This window comes from Daktulosphaira vitifoliae, unplaced genomic scaffold (assembly GCF_025091365.1).
Source record: "Daktulosphaira vitifoliae isolate Bord-2020 unplaced genomic scaffold, ASM2509136v1 Scaffold_3, whole genome shotgun sequence".
Taxonomy (NCBI): Eukaryota; Metazoa; Arthropoda; class Insecta; order Hemiptera; family Phylloxeridae; genus Daktulosphaira; species Daktulosphaira vitifoliae.
In genome coordinates this window covers 17,959,157-17,977,350 of record NW_026099574.1, presented here as the reverse complement: position 1 = coordinate 17,977,350, position 18,194 = coordinate 17,959,157, and the positions used below count along the sequence as shown (strand labels likewise).

At 36.2% G+C, this 18,194-nt stretch overlaps 1 protein-coding gene and 1 long non-coding RNA gene across 2 annotated transcripts in view; one reads left to right on the top strand and one right to left on the bottom strand.

Annotated features, from left to right (window-relative positions):
• Positions 1-14,714, bottom strand: part of LOC126902986 (protein pangolin, isoforms A/H/I/S) — a 38,234-nt gene extending 23,520 nt beyond the window's left edge. The window contains exons 1-3 of the mRNA XM_050680838.1: positions 14,013-14,714; positions 11,358-11,424; positions 7,970-8,070 (exon numbers count right to left, since the gene is read on the bottom strand). Coding sequence (XP_050536795.1) covers positions 7,970-8,070; positions 11,358-11,424; positions 14,013-14,180 — 336 coding nt within the window. The 5' untranslated portion in view covers positions 14,181-14,714. The remainder of the gene's footprint in view (positions 1-7,969; positions 8,071-11,357; positions 11,425-14,012) is intronic.
• LOC126902987 (uncharacterized) lies at positions 8,066-15,274 on the top strand. Its single transcript, XR_007703396.1, has 2 exons — positions 8,066-9,544; positions 15,086-15,274. It is a non-coding gene; the product is annotated as an uncharacterized LOC126902987 (long non-coding RNA).
• Positions 15,275-18,194: the final 2,920 nt, after the last annotated feature.

Sequence of the window (18,194 nt, the reverse complement as noted above, 5' to 3'; positions counted from 1 at the left end):
AACAAAAGGATTACCCCGTTGGAATTATTACAAGTTTTGTTATAACATTTAAGTGCATTAAACAAATATGACAGACCAGTTGTTGTTCATGTATCGTTACAAGAATAAATACTACAATGTTCACCAAACAGGATTATTCTTTTACGAAAATATTTTTATTAATAAAAGACATTTTGATACACGACGATACGTCTAAAGTAATTTAGGTGATTGATATAATTGTTTTTGGGAGATTTAAAAATTGAAATCATTCTTTAATACTCAAATATATCTTAACTTTCACCTTAAAAGCACCCCAAAAAAATCAATTGAATAGTCGTGCATACGAGTGTGTATGCAAAGTGTAATAACTTGTACATAAAACAAACACGACAGGAGCAGCTAAGTATCTGACGTCGATAGCATGTCAGCGGAAAACGGCCGTAATTGCTCAGTTATTATACCTGTAATATGTCGCTTTAATATTACATTATTATAATATCGTACCAATTACAATGATCTGGAAAGGGTGAAAATCATATAGTGACGGAGGTTCGCGTGACTGGCCCACTTAATCTACTGAAAGAATAACTACATACATTTTTAAAGAAAATTACACGTGTAGACTTACACGACGACACGAACGGTGGTCAATAATTTTCTGCTTATTAACAGCACAAACCCAGAAATTTAGATTTTTCGATTTGATTTGTACATTTAAAAGGCAGGAGGGCGGAGGAAAAGGACCTAATGGAAAAAAATCAAATCCTTATAATTTCTTCTCAAACTGGTTTCTTGTTGTATTTATTTTATAGTTTTTTTATTTTTTGTTGCTGTAACTGCTACTGGGCGCGATCTAAGTATTTTTACTTTACTTTTTATTCACATTTTTTAACGACCGGTCCGCTTACCATTATAAACGCTGGATTGTTTATGATCATGTTTATACTGGTTTTTTTATTTTTTTATTTTTACATTTGCTTTATTTTGACTGAACGAGTCGGCCGGAATTTAATGGAGCTTAAATAAAGTTTGAACATGCGTAGTGACTACGTCGATGAGTCACTAAGGTTTAGAGACCATTCAATTTTTCAACAGTGTTATATATTACAATAATAATAATAATAATATCAAATTTAATCAGCCACTGCAAGAGTAAACACTGTAGCATAAAATCGCATTAGAGATTATGCCTACTTTAGTAAAAAGAAAAAATTTGGATACTCCTGTTTATCTAGATTTTTATCAGAGAATGCCATAATATAACATTGAAGAGAATTTCAATATTAGCCAGCAGTATTATATTTTCCTATTTCAAAGTGTTTCAAATAAAAAGTGCAGACGTGCACATAAAATTTCAAGGATATATATTTATACGATACGAACGAACGAGTTTTTATGAGTTACCAACAAAAACATTTTTTTTTTTTTTCATTTGCTCAAAGTATAATATTGAAATATTTTTTCTTCCATAAAATCTCAACCAAGGACCAACAGAACAATAATTGTTTAAATAAACAATAAATAGCAGGTACAGTTTTGTGAGGGGTAGGTTTGGAGTTTCAATGTGAGATTTTTTTATTTAATTGTTGGTGGGAACAGAGTGTTTGTCAGCAAGTTATCTCGTTAAACCAAATATATACCATACGGAATCGAAATGATAATGATTTAACACAAAGGTGTGTGCAGTACACAAAATAAGTACATCTTGAGTGTTGTACGGCCGTAGTTTGGCCGAGAAGAATCACAAATAACATTTACCCATATGAAGTTACACAATAAACCGCACACGAGTGCTCGTTGAAGGACATACGGGTTCGGTCAGAAGTACACAAATAGATGAAAAGAGGTCGAAAACGCCCCATCGTTGAAACAACCCCCGAAAAAACAACTGGACCCAAACGACCACTACAAAATACGAATACATGTATATAAAAAAAAAACATTGTAAATCAGATTAATACAAACACACAACGTTTTCTTTGCTACAAAAAGGTCTTGCAGAACAAATACCAGCGTTGCATGGTTACACGGCACAAAGATAGTGTACATGAGAAAAATTACTACTAAGCAATTAACAATGTTTACCGCGCGCGATACGCGAGTAGACAATTTAAAAATTGCATTATTAATACATTTGTGGAATGGACAAACATTGAAGAATTGTGTTATTCGCAACTTATACCAATCTCACCACACATCGAGTCGGAGGCTAAGAAAACTCGTTGTTGGTAAAAACAGCCGCCCTTCTTGCCACACAACACGATTGTCTAAATTATTATTTAATTTAAATGTCAACCGAAATACTGTGATATTTAGCGAATATGTTCAGGACGTCTCATGTTTACGAAGCGAATACGTTTTGAATACACACGCGATGGAATATATTGCGAGACAACTGTCAAGAGGAGTTATTTTCAATAAAACACGATACACCTAAACCGACCACCGCAAAGATAACGAAAGAATTGTTGAAACGTAAAAAATTTGACTTGGAATTATTACAAACATTGAACGCAATACAAATTGTATGAAACCAAACGCCGTCGATACGCAGACGGCCGACAAACGAGTTGGCTGCGATAAGAAACAATGTTATACAGGTCATGTTGAAAAAATGTTTATACAAAAAAAAAAGTCAATGGTGCGCTGAAACATGTTTAACACAGTATTAATTCATACATAATTTTAGGAATTATTTGTAGTGACCCGCTATTTGTCTGATCAAATAATAATTATACATTCAATAAAATTTATCTTTGTTGGATGAAAACTGGCTATACTTTTTTATTTTCCGTCATCTTATACACATTCTATTATTTTAGGAATCATTTTGTAAGTTATTATTTGGCGTTTTGGTAAATATTATCCACTCGGTGATGTATTACACTATCGAACTACATACCAAGCGACCACGGAAAGAATGATCGATTATCTTCGAATTAACGAAAGTGTGATGTACAAATTAAATAAAAAACAAAATGATTTTTTTCTAACCAGCACATATCCAAAGCACAATAACTAGAATCGATCCGTTGTAAGGGAACACCAGTACATTACTGGAACATAAAACCGGATCCCCCGCCGCCGTAATATGAGATCGTCGCAGGTGCTTATCAATATTGTGACACGCCGATAACGAAATAAAACAAAAAAAAAAGTAGTATTAATAAAGAACCGAGAGAAAGGAAATTCGACAATAACCTGTGCAATGAACGGCAAAAAAATAATAATAAAACGCCGTACTGTAGAAGGAACCCGATTGGTTTTGGGGCCGTGAGAGACGAGTGGAAATATAGAGCAGAAAGAATGAGTCTGGAAGCCATTGAAAGTTCGTTGGTATGCGAGAGTGTGCAATAACAGAGGAAGACGGATTAGAGGGATGATGTTTTATTCCGTTGAATCATGTCCTCCAGCCATTGGAAAACGGCGAAACGGCCTGGGCAATTCTGTGCTCGAGTAACAAACACTGTAAGGGACGGAATGACGGCGTCGACGACAGTGAATGTATTACAGCAATATTTCGGCCTTTGTAAGATTAAAAAATGTTTTCTAGGTTTACTGTTAATATTAATAAAACGGCCCAGAGCAGTTTTTCCCTTCTCTAGCAGCCTAAAATATTAGAAATGTCTGCTTTATCATACTACTGTAACAACTAGTAGAGAATAGAAGTCAAAAGAAATTATTTTTTTCTGTGATTTACTGTTAGCGTGTGCAAAAATAAACGATTTTATCATCGAAACAACTAAATCAACTTAAATCATAGCGTTTGTACAAAAATGTTTTGCATCAAAAAAAAAAAACTAGTTTTAAAATACAAGACCAGTCAAACAAAGTCAAAGAGAATATGAACTGCATGTAAGAACAGAGATAATTAAGAACAAACATGACGTCATGCAACGTGGTTATTACTCTTACAAAAATATTACTCCACGACAAAAGGCTAATGAAACTAGTAGTAGCGATACAATTTTTTAACGACGACAATAACAACACTACAAACGCATCTTGTACGTCCAATTTTTAAATTATTATACAAATAAAAAAAATTCTAGTCAGTTGCAGCGTGTGTATCTCCAACGGAGCCCTTACGGAAGGACTGTGATCATTAAACGCTGTGATGTTTTTTGTGCTGTTCCTTGGCAAGTAATTTTTTTACATCGTTTTATTGGCATCGGCATTCGACCGTAAACTACCATGACGCCACAACACACAAACTGTACACATTCGATGATATCAAAGGCAGTTACCTCTCATTCAATCTGGTGCCTGGGCCCTATAACCACACACAAATGAGACACCTGTCCGTGTTTGCCTTCTGCACGTTACAATTGAAAAAGTAAACCCGATAATTTTGTAAACATTTAATGGGTTTACGGTTTTTTTTTTCCGTTTCTTGTATAATTCCTTCGGGAGTTGGTACCGGATAATGGGTTACGGAAATGTCAAAATTCTGGTTAACCAATATAGGCGTATACTTGTACGGTCGGTCACGCAAGGGGCGGCCTATAAACGTGACGGAACCGCAAAAATTCTTTTTTCAACTCCGTACTTGCCAAAGGTGTACACATATTTTACAAGTTCCCACTGTAGATCTCTAAACTATGCGTTTGATTTATTATTAGAAATAATGTTATTATACATATTTTATGGAAACCGAGCTGTACACAAAAGGGCCGATATTTACAATGTATACGATTTAAAGGGTTTTGTATGAAGTATAAGGAAAGGGACGAGGCCAGCCAACGTCATAAAACACATCGGATAAAATGACTAAACAGTATTTCAAATAGCCAAAGCGAATCTCATATTTTATAATAGTGTTTGAACAACACTGACAGCTGTGACCAAACAGGTTATATGCTTTGGATCCATCTTGTTCGCCGGTTACTAGTAAATTCCCATAATATTAATAATTAGTTACCATAAAAAAAAAAGGACAAAAAGATGGACAGTCCATAGGGAGTAGTATTGTGTTTATTCGCGCATCGTACTATTGGTTCGATATCAATAGGTTCGTTAGTAGTTTATTTTTACTTGAAATTTAAACATAAAAAACGAGTTTTATTTATTTATACAACGATTTTTAAATATCATTAAATATTTAGTGAGATAATGATTCTTCGACCGTTCAACAGGTTTGAAAAATAAATATACCTATGTATCAATTTTTAGCAGTAGTGTAGCTAGAAGCGCCATATAATCTGCGCTTCTAATTACTAAACGTAGTTTATGAATCACGATGGAAAATAATTATAGTGTACACTGTGAGCAATTTTTCAAAGACCACAACCGTAAATAGTGGGCATCTAATAAGCATACAAAATAATTTGATTTCGGAAATTCAAATTTCCATATACTTATGGATAGTTTTTAAATAATTAAGAAACGATACGTGGATAAATGTACACAATACCATTAAAAAAAAAATACAAAATTATCAGTTGGTCAGCGAAAAAACCATTTGATATATAAAACAATCATTTCGTAAATAAAACGAGATAAAATGAAATGGTTCTAGATAGAAACGAAACTGTTAGCTCCAAAATGACTATTCTTGTGCAGTTATTATAAAATATCAAACCGGCGGGTGCAACAGACATAACAAAATACTGATATATAATCGAGTCTAGACCAAAACTATTTAAAGTTACGGCTTTTAACTACGGTAACCCAATTCAACATTTTACAATCGATAATTTATTTTAGAAACGTATACAATTTTGATAGTTTACACATCCGTTTTTTTAATTATACTTTTACCATTCCGACTTGAAATTAAAAATCATTTCCAATAGCCATGAACTCCATAGATAATTTCGTCTACGTCTAGAGCAGCGGACCGAAGATTTATTTTTATTGCGGTAGCCACAGCTAGACGTCTGCGGTTTAACCAACCGGAAAACAGCATAACTCCGGTCAACGTTGAATAATATTTCTTCGTTGACCAGAATAACTGTTACGGGCATGGAAACAAAAATCGATTGAACTGTTTAGAATCTAAAATCTTTAAATCAAATACGTTAATTTTCGGTATTCAATCGAGTCGATCTTTCTGGTGGCGACAAGGCGAGTTTCGAAACAAGTAATCATTCCACCAAAACAGACTATCCACTGGCTCGTTAATATTACAATAACGTTATACGCTCGGCGAAGTCTTAAGTTGGGACAATCACGTCCCATTACGTTACAACAACGAAAACCGTGGCGGCGATGCAATGCATGTGTTTGTGAACGAGTAACATGGTTAACTTGGGTTGTCGGAAGTCCGGCAACGCCGTCAAACGCACACTCGCATACAATAGCTGCTATAAGTGGCCGACGACGCCGCCGTCGGTTCTTCTTCAAGGCTATATTATAGCGCACGTTCTCTCAACAGGTATGCCACACCTCGCGCCTTGCGTCCAGTCTGTCCGATCCGAAAACCAGTGTCGTCCACCCCGACGAATCCTACCGTAAAAGAAATGGACTCACACACTCACACATAGCGTATTACATATACATCTACAACACGACAACGGCCAACAGCAAACCAGTTTTCGTCCCGCGCCGGCGGCGGGTGCCCGACCGCAGTTTAATAACGTCCAATGTCATAGAGGGGAATTGTCTCCGAGGGGAACATTCGAGAGGGGAGCAGCAGATGCAAGCAATATAAGCGGCGTTTTGTTTAATCGAGACGCGGCGGCGGTGAACGCGCGCGCGCGAGTGCCTATATGTGTGTGTCAAGCGCCGCCGAATCCGCCCCGCTCGTCACCGGTGGCCCCTTGTCATCGGCAAATTACCCACCTCGTTTGTAGCTTGCGATACCGAACACGGCGGCCGCCTTCGCTGCCTGACCGCATTAACCAGAAGACGGCCGCCCGCACACATCAGTGTATACAACAACACTAACCGGCAGCTACCGCGGATTTAAAATTTAAATTTACTAGATATCAAAACAACGAGGATGATTTTGTCGTTTAAACCAATACAATTCTTAATTGGATAGCTGACAGTAATGTCATGGCAGTTCGACGGCAACGCGTGTTTTACCAAATGGGCTCGTTTTTATTTTGTTTAAAACGCTAGTCATTTAAAATATGTACTCAAGTGTAGTAGAAATGGGACATTTGATTGACATCCGTGAAAATGAAGAGATTTTTTGTAAAAACGGTTATTGTCAATCTACGGAAATAACGTTAACGCATCAACAGAGAAACATGTTAAACTGATAACACATAACAAAGTGATTGCGCGAACGCGAATAACTCTTCGGGCACGTGTTTTGGATGTGATTGAAGAGTAATTATAGTTCAAAAATACTTCAAGCTCATTGTATTTATTTTTCACTAAAAATTACCATATGTTGAACATGCAATACGTGTTGGTTAACAACGCCTATTAATACACAAAAGCCGCAGAAAAATAACACCGGAGTACTGTCGTAATAGACTCAGTATTCAGACGGGGTGCTGTATACTTGGGATCAAAACGAAATTTTGCGGAGATATTTACCCAAAAGACGCGGCGAAAAATAATAGACAAATACGGAGGCGTCAAGATCGTAATCGATAAAAGGCCGTCGCATACCTCAGTCAGGTATAGAATAGATTATTGTTCTGCCGGTCAATTCTATTTACTAGGTACCGCGTATTTGTTCAAAGGTTCAGAGAGAAATAACCGGCACTTATCTATAAAAAAATAACCAATGAACATTATTGGGCACGTTTGCGATTAAAAACTGTTATTGGGTTTCGAACATTTACTGTATTTATCAACACCAAGGTTAACGAAGAAATAATAACGCGATAACAAAACGCTTACAATACTTGGCAAACATCACATTAGTTTAAATGGACTTTTAATTTTAACGCGTCGGACGATGAAACAATATCGATAAACTCGTTAATTAATTTAGAAAAATTAACGATTTATACTTGAATCGAGATTTACAACCATTGCAACTTTTCTCGTATTTTTTAAGTTGTTTAGCAAAAATCAATTAACTTACCATTGACACGGACGTCGTGCCATTCGTGTAGGGCGATGGGTATGGTGCGACGAGATAACCCATGTTGAAAGCAGGTGGGTGGGGAGTTGGACCTGGTTTACCTGAAACAAAAGAAGTCAACAATTATTTAATAGTTAAACTTGACAATAATTATCCGTATGACATTAAGAGAACTAAAACGTATCATAGGAAAAGTGGTGACCGTGTCAAATGAACACACTACTCACTCAAAATCGGTGTGTAACAGCTAATGTAGTGCATTGAGATGGTTAAAAAAAAAAACGAGCCTAACTAACAGCATCGCAGTTGGACTGGAGGCATACATAATATGAATAGAATACGAGTACATTTACTGGCAGTGACGGCCAAGAACCTAATTACTGTCAAGTGAGCCACGTACGAAACTCGAGGCGCGCACAATTACTACATGTGTGTTTAAACAATGCCAGCGAGATGTGCAGCAGCTCTACATAATGTGTACATACGGTAGTATTCATTATCATTATTATTATTTTCTCAAAAGGACCAAAAAGGAATTCATCCTTGACTAAAGCGTAAAGAAGTACACGTTTTGTCGAAAGGAAAACGGAAACATAATTACTATGTACAAAATGCGATAAGTTTTGATTTATGTAAACAAAAAACTTATATCATCTACATAAATATAATGCTAAGCTACGTTAAAATATTATTATGAAATTAAGACGATATGCGTGGTGGTTTTTATACGTAGAACAAATAAAATATGCAAAAGAATAACTGTGAGTCAATATTTAACACTCGCTTGAACAAACAATGGGCAAAATATAATAACAATCGGTTATCAGAAATTAATTAAAAACGTTATCAATTTTGAAACCGAAGAAAAACAAAAAAAATTTACTTTACAATGGACAGCAGCCGATTCGAGTCGGTCGTATCATTAATGTTACAATGAAACTTGACCGATAACGAACGGGTTCACTTACAGGCGCGCAAGGACAAAGATTTTAATTAGAGAGAAATAATATAACGGCGTACTGAGTAAATCGAAGTACAACAGACTGTAGTTACTATACGGGATTTTTTGAAAATGTATTGTGTTTTAAACACCGATATTTTGAGATTTAACTCAATGGGCCAAATGGAACATTAACGGGCGATAAAAAAAAAAAAAAACACTACGGCGTTTACCACACAGCATTAAATTCTCATTAATACACACGCATGGTGCAAACACGTCTGATTATCAAGCGCATTGGAATCAATTATTCAGACGACCTTCTTTTCCAAGAACTATAATTTACGCATCGCTTTGAACGATATGCGTATTCAAATGGGTTTTTTTACAGCTGTGCAAGTCAAAACCGCCGAGAAAATAAAATAAAATTAACGTTAATAGTTTATTTGTTCAATGAAATACGACCAAACCACCAACGCCGGTTGTCATAATTAATTATTTTCCAACTAGATTCCTTGGAGCTGGGGACTCGGCAAAAGGAGATACGATCGAACCGTGAAAAGAATGGGCAGGTATAAATCAAACGCCGACCAAAATTATGTACTTGGACTACGAATTATGTTTACAATGAAACAGTAAGTGTACATTATTATGCAAATATTCTCCGTGTTTTGCGAGTCGTTTGGGAGAATTACGTTAGATTTTATTTACCTGTCACGCGGCGGTTTTTTTACAACCCACTCGACTCTTTTATTATAACGCGTTAACGGTCGAGGTTACTCAACAACGAAATCTTTTAGCCCAAAACTCTTTGGCATCTCCACCTGAAATCTCGTCGTTGTGCGTAAACCTTCTTTCACACGCCACTCGGCTACTTGCACACATTCGTCTTGCGATACAAACACACAATTAAAAGAGTCCGCGTGATAACACTATGCGCGTCACCCATCCAGTGCATGCGTTACTATATATACAATACAATAAATCTCTAAAGATTCTCGGACGGCGGCGGTAACCTGGCAACATCGCAACGGCGGCGGCGGCGGCGGCGGCGGCTCTCTGTCATGCGTTAGTAGTGTACGTGTATGCAGTAGTCGTGTATAGTTTTGGTTAACGAGCACTGCTTGAGATAGCCGGTGAGCACCACCACCGCACCGGCTATGGTGAACACGAAGATCCCATCGTCACACCGTCGAGAAGTCGACACGCGGGGTGACGGACGCGGAGGGGCTGCAAAGAAAGCGTAAAACCTATTGCTGCTGCTGTGACGTTGGCGGGAGGGGGTCCGGTGTCAAAAAACAAAACGAACCTCGTTTAAGAAGCCTTGTGGGACCCCGCCCCGACACCGCACGCAGCACTGCCTAAGTAGACTAGCGCGTTGTTGTTTATACGTACAGACCGGTGTATACATTATACATACACATATTGTATGTACATGCGTACACATACTCACAGAAAAGAATTATTACAGGCACAGCGTCTTTCATCTCGCTCTCTCCTACACACCGACGGTTCATTATAATGCGCTCAGTTCGACCACCTCTTTATTATTATTAGCTCTTCTGTCATTATGCGTTATTCGATGGACAATAACGTTCAAGGTCATATTTATGTAGAGTACAAATGAGAAAGAAAAAGAGATTTTTATATTTTTCGCGTCCGTTGTTCGCCTTACTCGTCGGGGTACGCGTACGGGTACAGGCACAGCCACCATCACTACCACCACCACTACTATACCGCCTTCGCCACCCAGAATGACATTCTTTCGGTCAGATTCCGAGAACCGCCACCCGTCGAGTGTGTTCAACACATGTTCGACGTAGATGGCATGTACCTGTGCAAGAAGGATTTGGGATTTTTTTTTTTTTTATCACCAGTAGAAATTATATTAAATAAACATACGCGCAGCATCTACCAAGAACCCACGTGGTGGTGGTATTACACTTTGTCTTTCAGTTCCTTCTCTCTAGTCGAAAACAGTTTTATTATTTTACCCAATAAAATTTCTTACAACTATAAAAAGGTTCCCGAGTTCTCTATTTCGCATTAATCGCTTTGTTTATTAAACACATTGTTTGTTGTACACGCTCACCGGTCTCGTTAGTTAAATGTTTAGCCAACGCCATAGAAATTACGCATGGTTTTTAACAATATATGAAAATAATGTAAATTTACACCGGTTATCCGGACAGACTGCATACGAGCGCGCGCCAATATTATAACGACTAACGAGTGGGCCGTAGAAATTAAAGTGCCGGTTCCCGCCGTCTTCCAGTCGCTCGCGGCTGCTGTCCCGGTACATCTAATTACAGGCCACGACTGGCTCAGCGGCCGCATGGACTCCTAATTACCGTTGTGTTAGTTATGTGTGTTTTAACAACAAAGTTTGTTTATCTTTCGGTTCACGATAATCAATGCTGCAATTAATGTAATCAAACATATACTCACTTCGGTTGAGATCAGGCGTAGAACTGCTTGTTTTCACAGGAGAACACCGATGATTCGAATTGACTTTCTGCAAAATGAAAATAATGTTTTAGACAGGTGACATTAATAAAGAATAGGGTTAAAGGGAGGTACTCGATTATAAATAACACATTTGCTGAGAACGTTCAAAATGATTTATTCTTCATATACTCCGAGTTGAACAAAACAATATGAAAAATATGCTCATTTTCCCTTCCTGCTGAGTTGGCGCCCATTACGGATTCCAACAGGGAACCGGGTTGTCGAAGTACACCACCCACCCCATTTCGTATTACGTCGCCAATGTATTAAGTAATATTACAAAATGGTCGGGGAATTACGAGTATCAAGAGACAATTATCATGACAAAGAAAAAGTTGTTTGTTTGAAAAAAAAATAAAGAGCAATATCCATCAACTAATGCAAGTCCAATCCATTTCCGATCCAGTAATGGAATTTTACTAAAATGGAATCTTCTACACGAATCCCTACTTTTTGTTAAGTCGATCCGTTTTCATGGAATGAAGCAATTGGACCAAGGTTAATTACGACGTGGTCGCTGCCACCGGAGAGTCAATTAAATCCTCAGAGCCAGTGCCAATCATCATCTTTGAGTATCATTTAGTTGTATGGTCCTCATGATTACTATCAATCATCGAATGCTCTCTATTAGCGACCACCGTCCCTCTAATGGTACCGGTTATTGTTAGAACGTGTTTAAAAAGACCTTAACGAGTCACACGTAATCCCCTTCCACGATCGACGCCGCCACAATTACCGGTAGCTTCCATTATTATTATTATTGTTGTTCCAACAACATTATGTTATTTTATGCGCGATAACCGATTTACGGTGGCCCTTGTTGGTTTTTGTTTTCCGAGAAAAAATTTCTTAGGCGTCTGTCCCCGTTGGTGTGGGTGGTGCAATTCCTAAAACGCAGGCGACGATCGTCCACAATGATAACTTGTAGCAATTCTATAGCGACGTTGTGGCGATGGCAATGGGAAGGAGAAGATGCACAATACCCGCAGAGTCCGTTTACCGTCGTAATCCCAATGCACACAACTGGAACAGGTTCGTCCAACACATAACAAACGGGCGGGTGTAGGGTTGATGTTATTTCCTCGATATTCTTTGTCAGTGTTCGTGCGTTCAGTTCAATACCTTCAATTCTTCTGTTCCCGTCCCTTTTTTTGTAAAGCCGCACAAAATATTATTAAACAGGGCCGCGGATCTCTCAATCCAGAAGGTGTGCTATTCGCCGTTTTATTATCCGCGCAGTGTTTACTATTGTCGTTAAGGAATAATCGGGGGAAGGGAGGGGGGTTTGATAAATACAAGACCGCGACACAAAAGCAAATCGAAATTTCCGAGAAGAAAAAATACTTATTTACAATTTTAGTACCCCGATAACCTACAGGGATCAATATAATGAACAAGGAAAGATCACGCACACACACCTCTGTAACATTATTATTACCGTCATTGTTGTTACCTCAAATCCAACTCGCGATTGTAAATACATTTGGACGAGTTGCGTTGTACGTTCCCCGGGGGGTATCGCGTTTCCAAAACCGAGAATCGCACTAGTATGGATTTCGATTACAATTATTTATTTTATTACAAAACATGCCGCCCACGGGACGTACGCTCTTCTGGACACTCGAGTCGTAAACTACAGAAAACGACCACGAGCTTATCAGAATACCAACCGCTCCGAATCGTTTATTTACTCAGCCGTAATGGCCGTACAGAGGAACCTAAAAACGGAATTAGTAATCGGCGGCAAGTTGGAATTTTCGTAGTGATGAATTTGTCGAGTAAAATGGTTATGCGTGTAAGTCAATGCGCGTGCCGCACAAGTGGCCAGTTATTAAGGAAGCTCATAATAACACTAATTTACGATGTATTTCTTTTAATAAACGACCTTGCCGGTCGGTCGTTTACTTGTCATCCGATTAAGTATTTATGGTATTATTACTGTTTTAATGGATCGACTGACCGCGTCTAGGCGTTAGCGTGCAACTATCACTCGCACAATTCCATACACGCTGTTAATTAAATTCATTATAGCGCCGTGGCCGATGGGTAATGCGATACTCGTATCCGATCGACACTCATCTCGTTCTACTGTTTAACCGGATAATTAAAAACAGTATCTCAATCTGGCGCGCAAAATATTACGACTCGCGTGGAAAAATAAACAACCGACGGTCGTCTGTGGAGATAGCAAGACGAACAATCGGCGGCGAGAGCGAGATGAACGATGAGAGCAATGATCGAATATGAATTATTTTTTTTACGCCTAGTTAACGCGTATGTGTGTGTATTCAACGGAGCAGGGCCATTATTATAATCACGGGTTCGAGCGGATCCGGCGGAGGTGCGAGGGGTCTAACAATGGTGTTACACACACACCTGTTTTCACCTGTTCAACGTTAAACAACCCCTCGTCGGATTATAATTGGACTCGGCGCGGACAAAATATAAATAATAATAATCTGTACTCGATGCACGGACCGACTTTTCCCAATTAACACCACCGAAAAAATATCAAAATACCATAACGGAAAAATCGGTAACGACTACGTCGCCGTCAAAACTCAATACATATAATCACTACCAAACTGTTGTTACCTCAGACTCCGATAAGTCGATCAAGTCGGACTTCTCCTCGGTCACTTTGTCCGAGGATCGTTTGACCACATCTTCGCCGCCGTCTTCGTCCTTGAACACGATCAGCTCGTCCGAGCTGCACGCGTCCTCACCGGCGGCCGCGACTCCATCTTCGCTCGCGTGCGGCATCGCCTCGGCGGTTAGAGTGGCGATCACCGTCTGGTCGTCGGGTAGTGATTACACGAAAAATTCTCTATTGATATCGTCTGACGAGACTACCGGCTCATGTCGTCGGGGCACCGCTGCCACCGCCTATCGTGGCGGCTGGCATACGGTAGCCGGCGCCGTCGAAACGCAGCTTTTTACTATAACCCACCGATAGCGCACCATCACTAGATTCACTTGGATGCAATATGAATTAAAAACTATTTATAAAAAAAAAAAAATTGATTACGACGATTTTTTTTAACGACCGAACTTGACGCGGGCGAAACTACAGATCAGCTATCGAATACGATTATCCGCCTGATTTACAATAACGTGGTGTCACTTGTCAGCGCGCACTTATCGGCTTTTATTGTAGACGCGGTTATGATGCGTCGTGGTACGTGTGCGAAATAATGTGTTCAGGCAGCGGTTGATAGCGATCGAACACTGACTGCGTTGGTTCAAGCCGGACGGTTCACTACGGACAGCGACAGCAACACGCGCGACGGACTTGTCGACTCGTCCGGTCGGCCGCATACCACACGGGGCAGAGCAGGGAGTCGACCAATCGACACGCGGATAACCTCCCCCGCATGTCCCCGCACTATCCGTTGTTTAACGCGCACCGCATCGTACCGGCGCACACACATACAACGCAGTATACAAACTTACACACACACACTCTTAACGCGCACAGGGATTCCCAATATATGCATGTACTTCAATAAACACAGTTACTATATTAGCGTATAATATTATTGTTTTTATTTTTATAATGTAATCGCTTAGATGCACAAATTTCCTCTTAGCGATTCTCCGTCACCTGATATAGATTTGAAACATAACAACCATACGACAGTAGTTAAAGATTAAACTCTCGTTTTCAGGTTGACATCTCGTTTAATAAATTAGAATATTAACAACAGCAAGTTCACAATTTTATTCTACAGAGTGACCGGCAGATTCCAAAGAACAAGTTATTGATGATAAATCAGAAGCTTTTTATTTCCATTTAGAATAGCATTCACTTTTAAACACACAAAGCTATAAATTTGAATAAATTATGTTCCTTGTTATCATTATAGTATTTTATACATAGAGAGAGGTAGTTATAAATTATTTTTTCACTCCTCAGAACGAAAAATTTGATACAGCAATAATAAAAATTAGTCAAAGAATTATTCTGAGCTTCTGAAATACACAAAAATTAAAAAAATTAAAAAAAAAAATTGTAATAAATTTTGATATTACATGTTTGTTAAATGTATAAAAAAGTTATTTTAATTAATTTTTTAAATATTTAGTCATTAGACTATCACCTCCTATTTAATTAAAATTTGACAATGTGATTTCTTTCTTGGTAAACCGCTACTTTAGGAGTAATTATTCTACGAATGATGATTTTGAAAAAATAATTTAAAATATTTAGATGCATTGTCGAAAATCTCATATAAACGTTCTATAATAATTTTAAACTTTTTGAGTTAATATATTGGTTGGGTTTTTTTACATTTCAAAAAGTATATTATTATGATTTTACTTACCCGAGTCGATTAAGTACAATAAATTTTGAAAATAAGGCTTCAGACTAAGTAAATTTTAGCTTGTAAATTATTTGTAAATTATTTCCTTAATAATAAAATAAAAACTATGTGAAGAAAACCTTTTCACAAGATTTTTCATTGTTTAAAAGTTCGTTCAAATAATATTGTTAATCTTTGACAACAAAACAATTGTTTGACTTCAGCTTAAAGTTCTAAGGAATACATTTGTTTTTGTATACAAATATGGAAAAATTAGTATATTATAGGGAACAATTCTATTTTTTTTTTAGGTAAATATAAGTAAATTTATTTGAAATATTTTTGAAATGGTTGATTTCAAGTCATTATTGACTAACTACGCCAAGTTAAAATACTAAGCTTGAGAAATAGATATCGTTTCTTAATTGAATAAATTAATATTGTCGAAACTCGTATTAACCAATTAATATAAATACAAAACAATAATAAGTAAAATTTTACATAGCATAATTATATTTATGGGCAAAATTAGATCTCAATTTACAATAAAAATGAATAAGTGTATGATTATATACGAAATAACGATTACAAATATTTCAAAGGGCATCAGATGATACTTACTATTACATTACAAAAGAATTGGTAATTTGTTAAGTATTCAATCGTGTAATTGCTCAATAGTTCCTTTGTATATTATTAGGTAAAATATTAAATAACAATTATTATAAATAAATTAACTCATAATTTTGACACGAAAATATATTAACACATTAGGATACAAAATTTTCTTCCAATTAATACTTATGATTTTTTATAACTTGTAGATGTTTTATAATTTTGCCAATCCGTAGTTTTAAGAGTTTTTACTGTGTAATAATGTAATTGATGATTGTAATGGAGAAGCTTAATTTATTCATATTTTTCTATATTACTATGTAATTGAAAATCTTAACAGTGTAACTGAATTCAAATTAAAGTAACAAGCATAACACTCACACTAACTCTTTGAACTATTTGATTTATGAAATGTGTTTTACCGTATAGATTTATGGTTTGCAATAATTAAATTGGTATTATTATAAAAATATCCATTTTTAGGGTTAAATTTTAAGATTTTGAGAAATATCAGCCTTAAAAAATTTTTTTTTAATTATAACTACAATAAACATGTTAATTTAAATGAGTGTCTAGGTTTTCGGAACCAATAAAAATACATCCAAATATTATTCAGAATATTCTTGTTAATTACTATTTGATATATTGACCCAAAGTACAATGTTTATTTTAAAATTTAGATATTAATTAAACAATATATTATAAATGCTGAATTACTGGGTAAATCAAGCAGTATTTAACACAAACATTTATTTATAGTAACATTATTTTAGATTGTTTGCTTAATGTAAATTATAAATAATCTAAACATACTTATTATTAAGGGCGATACTTGTTCAAACTTTACAACTGATTGTTTTGCGTTATGTCGTAGGATTAGTAAAATGAGATTATAACAACTAACAAGAACAGATCGTTATAGAAGCCCTAAGGAAAATAATATAGGACTCAAACGTATTATACTATTTTGAATCTAAACGCCCTATGGCGTATAAATTATTCTCTCAGATGTTCCAACACGAATATATATTTGTAAACGTATTTCATTTTTTGTTAACACATCTAATATTATTAGTATTTTTGTCTGTTTTATTTGTAATCGGAGGCGTATACAGTTGGGTCCACCTAATCAGCGAGTTTAACTAACGTATAATAAAAATTGATCATTTGTGGCTAATGTAATTTCAAATTAAAATTATATCAAAAGTATTACATTTTTAATTCTTTACCTCCAAAACTGTTTTTTTTTAATAATCCCAATTTATTTATGAGGGCCCTATGAATAAATATAAATTACAATCCAGTATTCCTCCTAAAATTCTCAAACAAATAGAAGGGTCACTTAGTTTTTTCCAAAAAATGATCTTGTTTCCTCTAAAAGTACACAAAATGACCCCTACTTACATTTCGTGTTACATATTTTTAATTTTACAGGGAATTACTTAATATGACTTATTTTTAATTTTTATAGGTTTTTAAAGTTGAAAAATAGAAAAACCCACCTAATTACTTTACTTTATTAACGTTTTAGTTAAAAGTAATACTTTTTATAATAATAATCGCAGGAATGAATCGTTTGGTTTTATTAATCATTTTTTTTTAAACTTGTTTTTTCTCATCTTCTTTTTCCTCTCCTTTATCCCAACTACTTGGGGTCGGCCATTCTTGTTTTTTCTGATAATTATTTAAAATAAAGAATATCTATTTGTAAAAATACTTAGTTATGTAAAATAACTTACTTATAAGTAGAATAAATGTATGTTTTAGTGTATTCGGTATTAGTAAAAGACATTTTAAACAAAATAAACATTCTCAGTAAAAGTTAAAAAAACTTTTTAAACACCATAAAATTATTTCA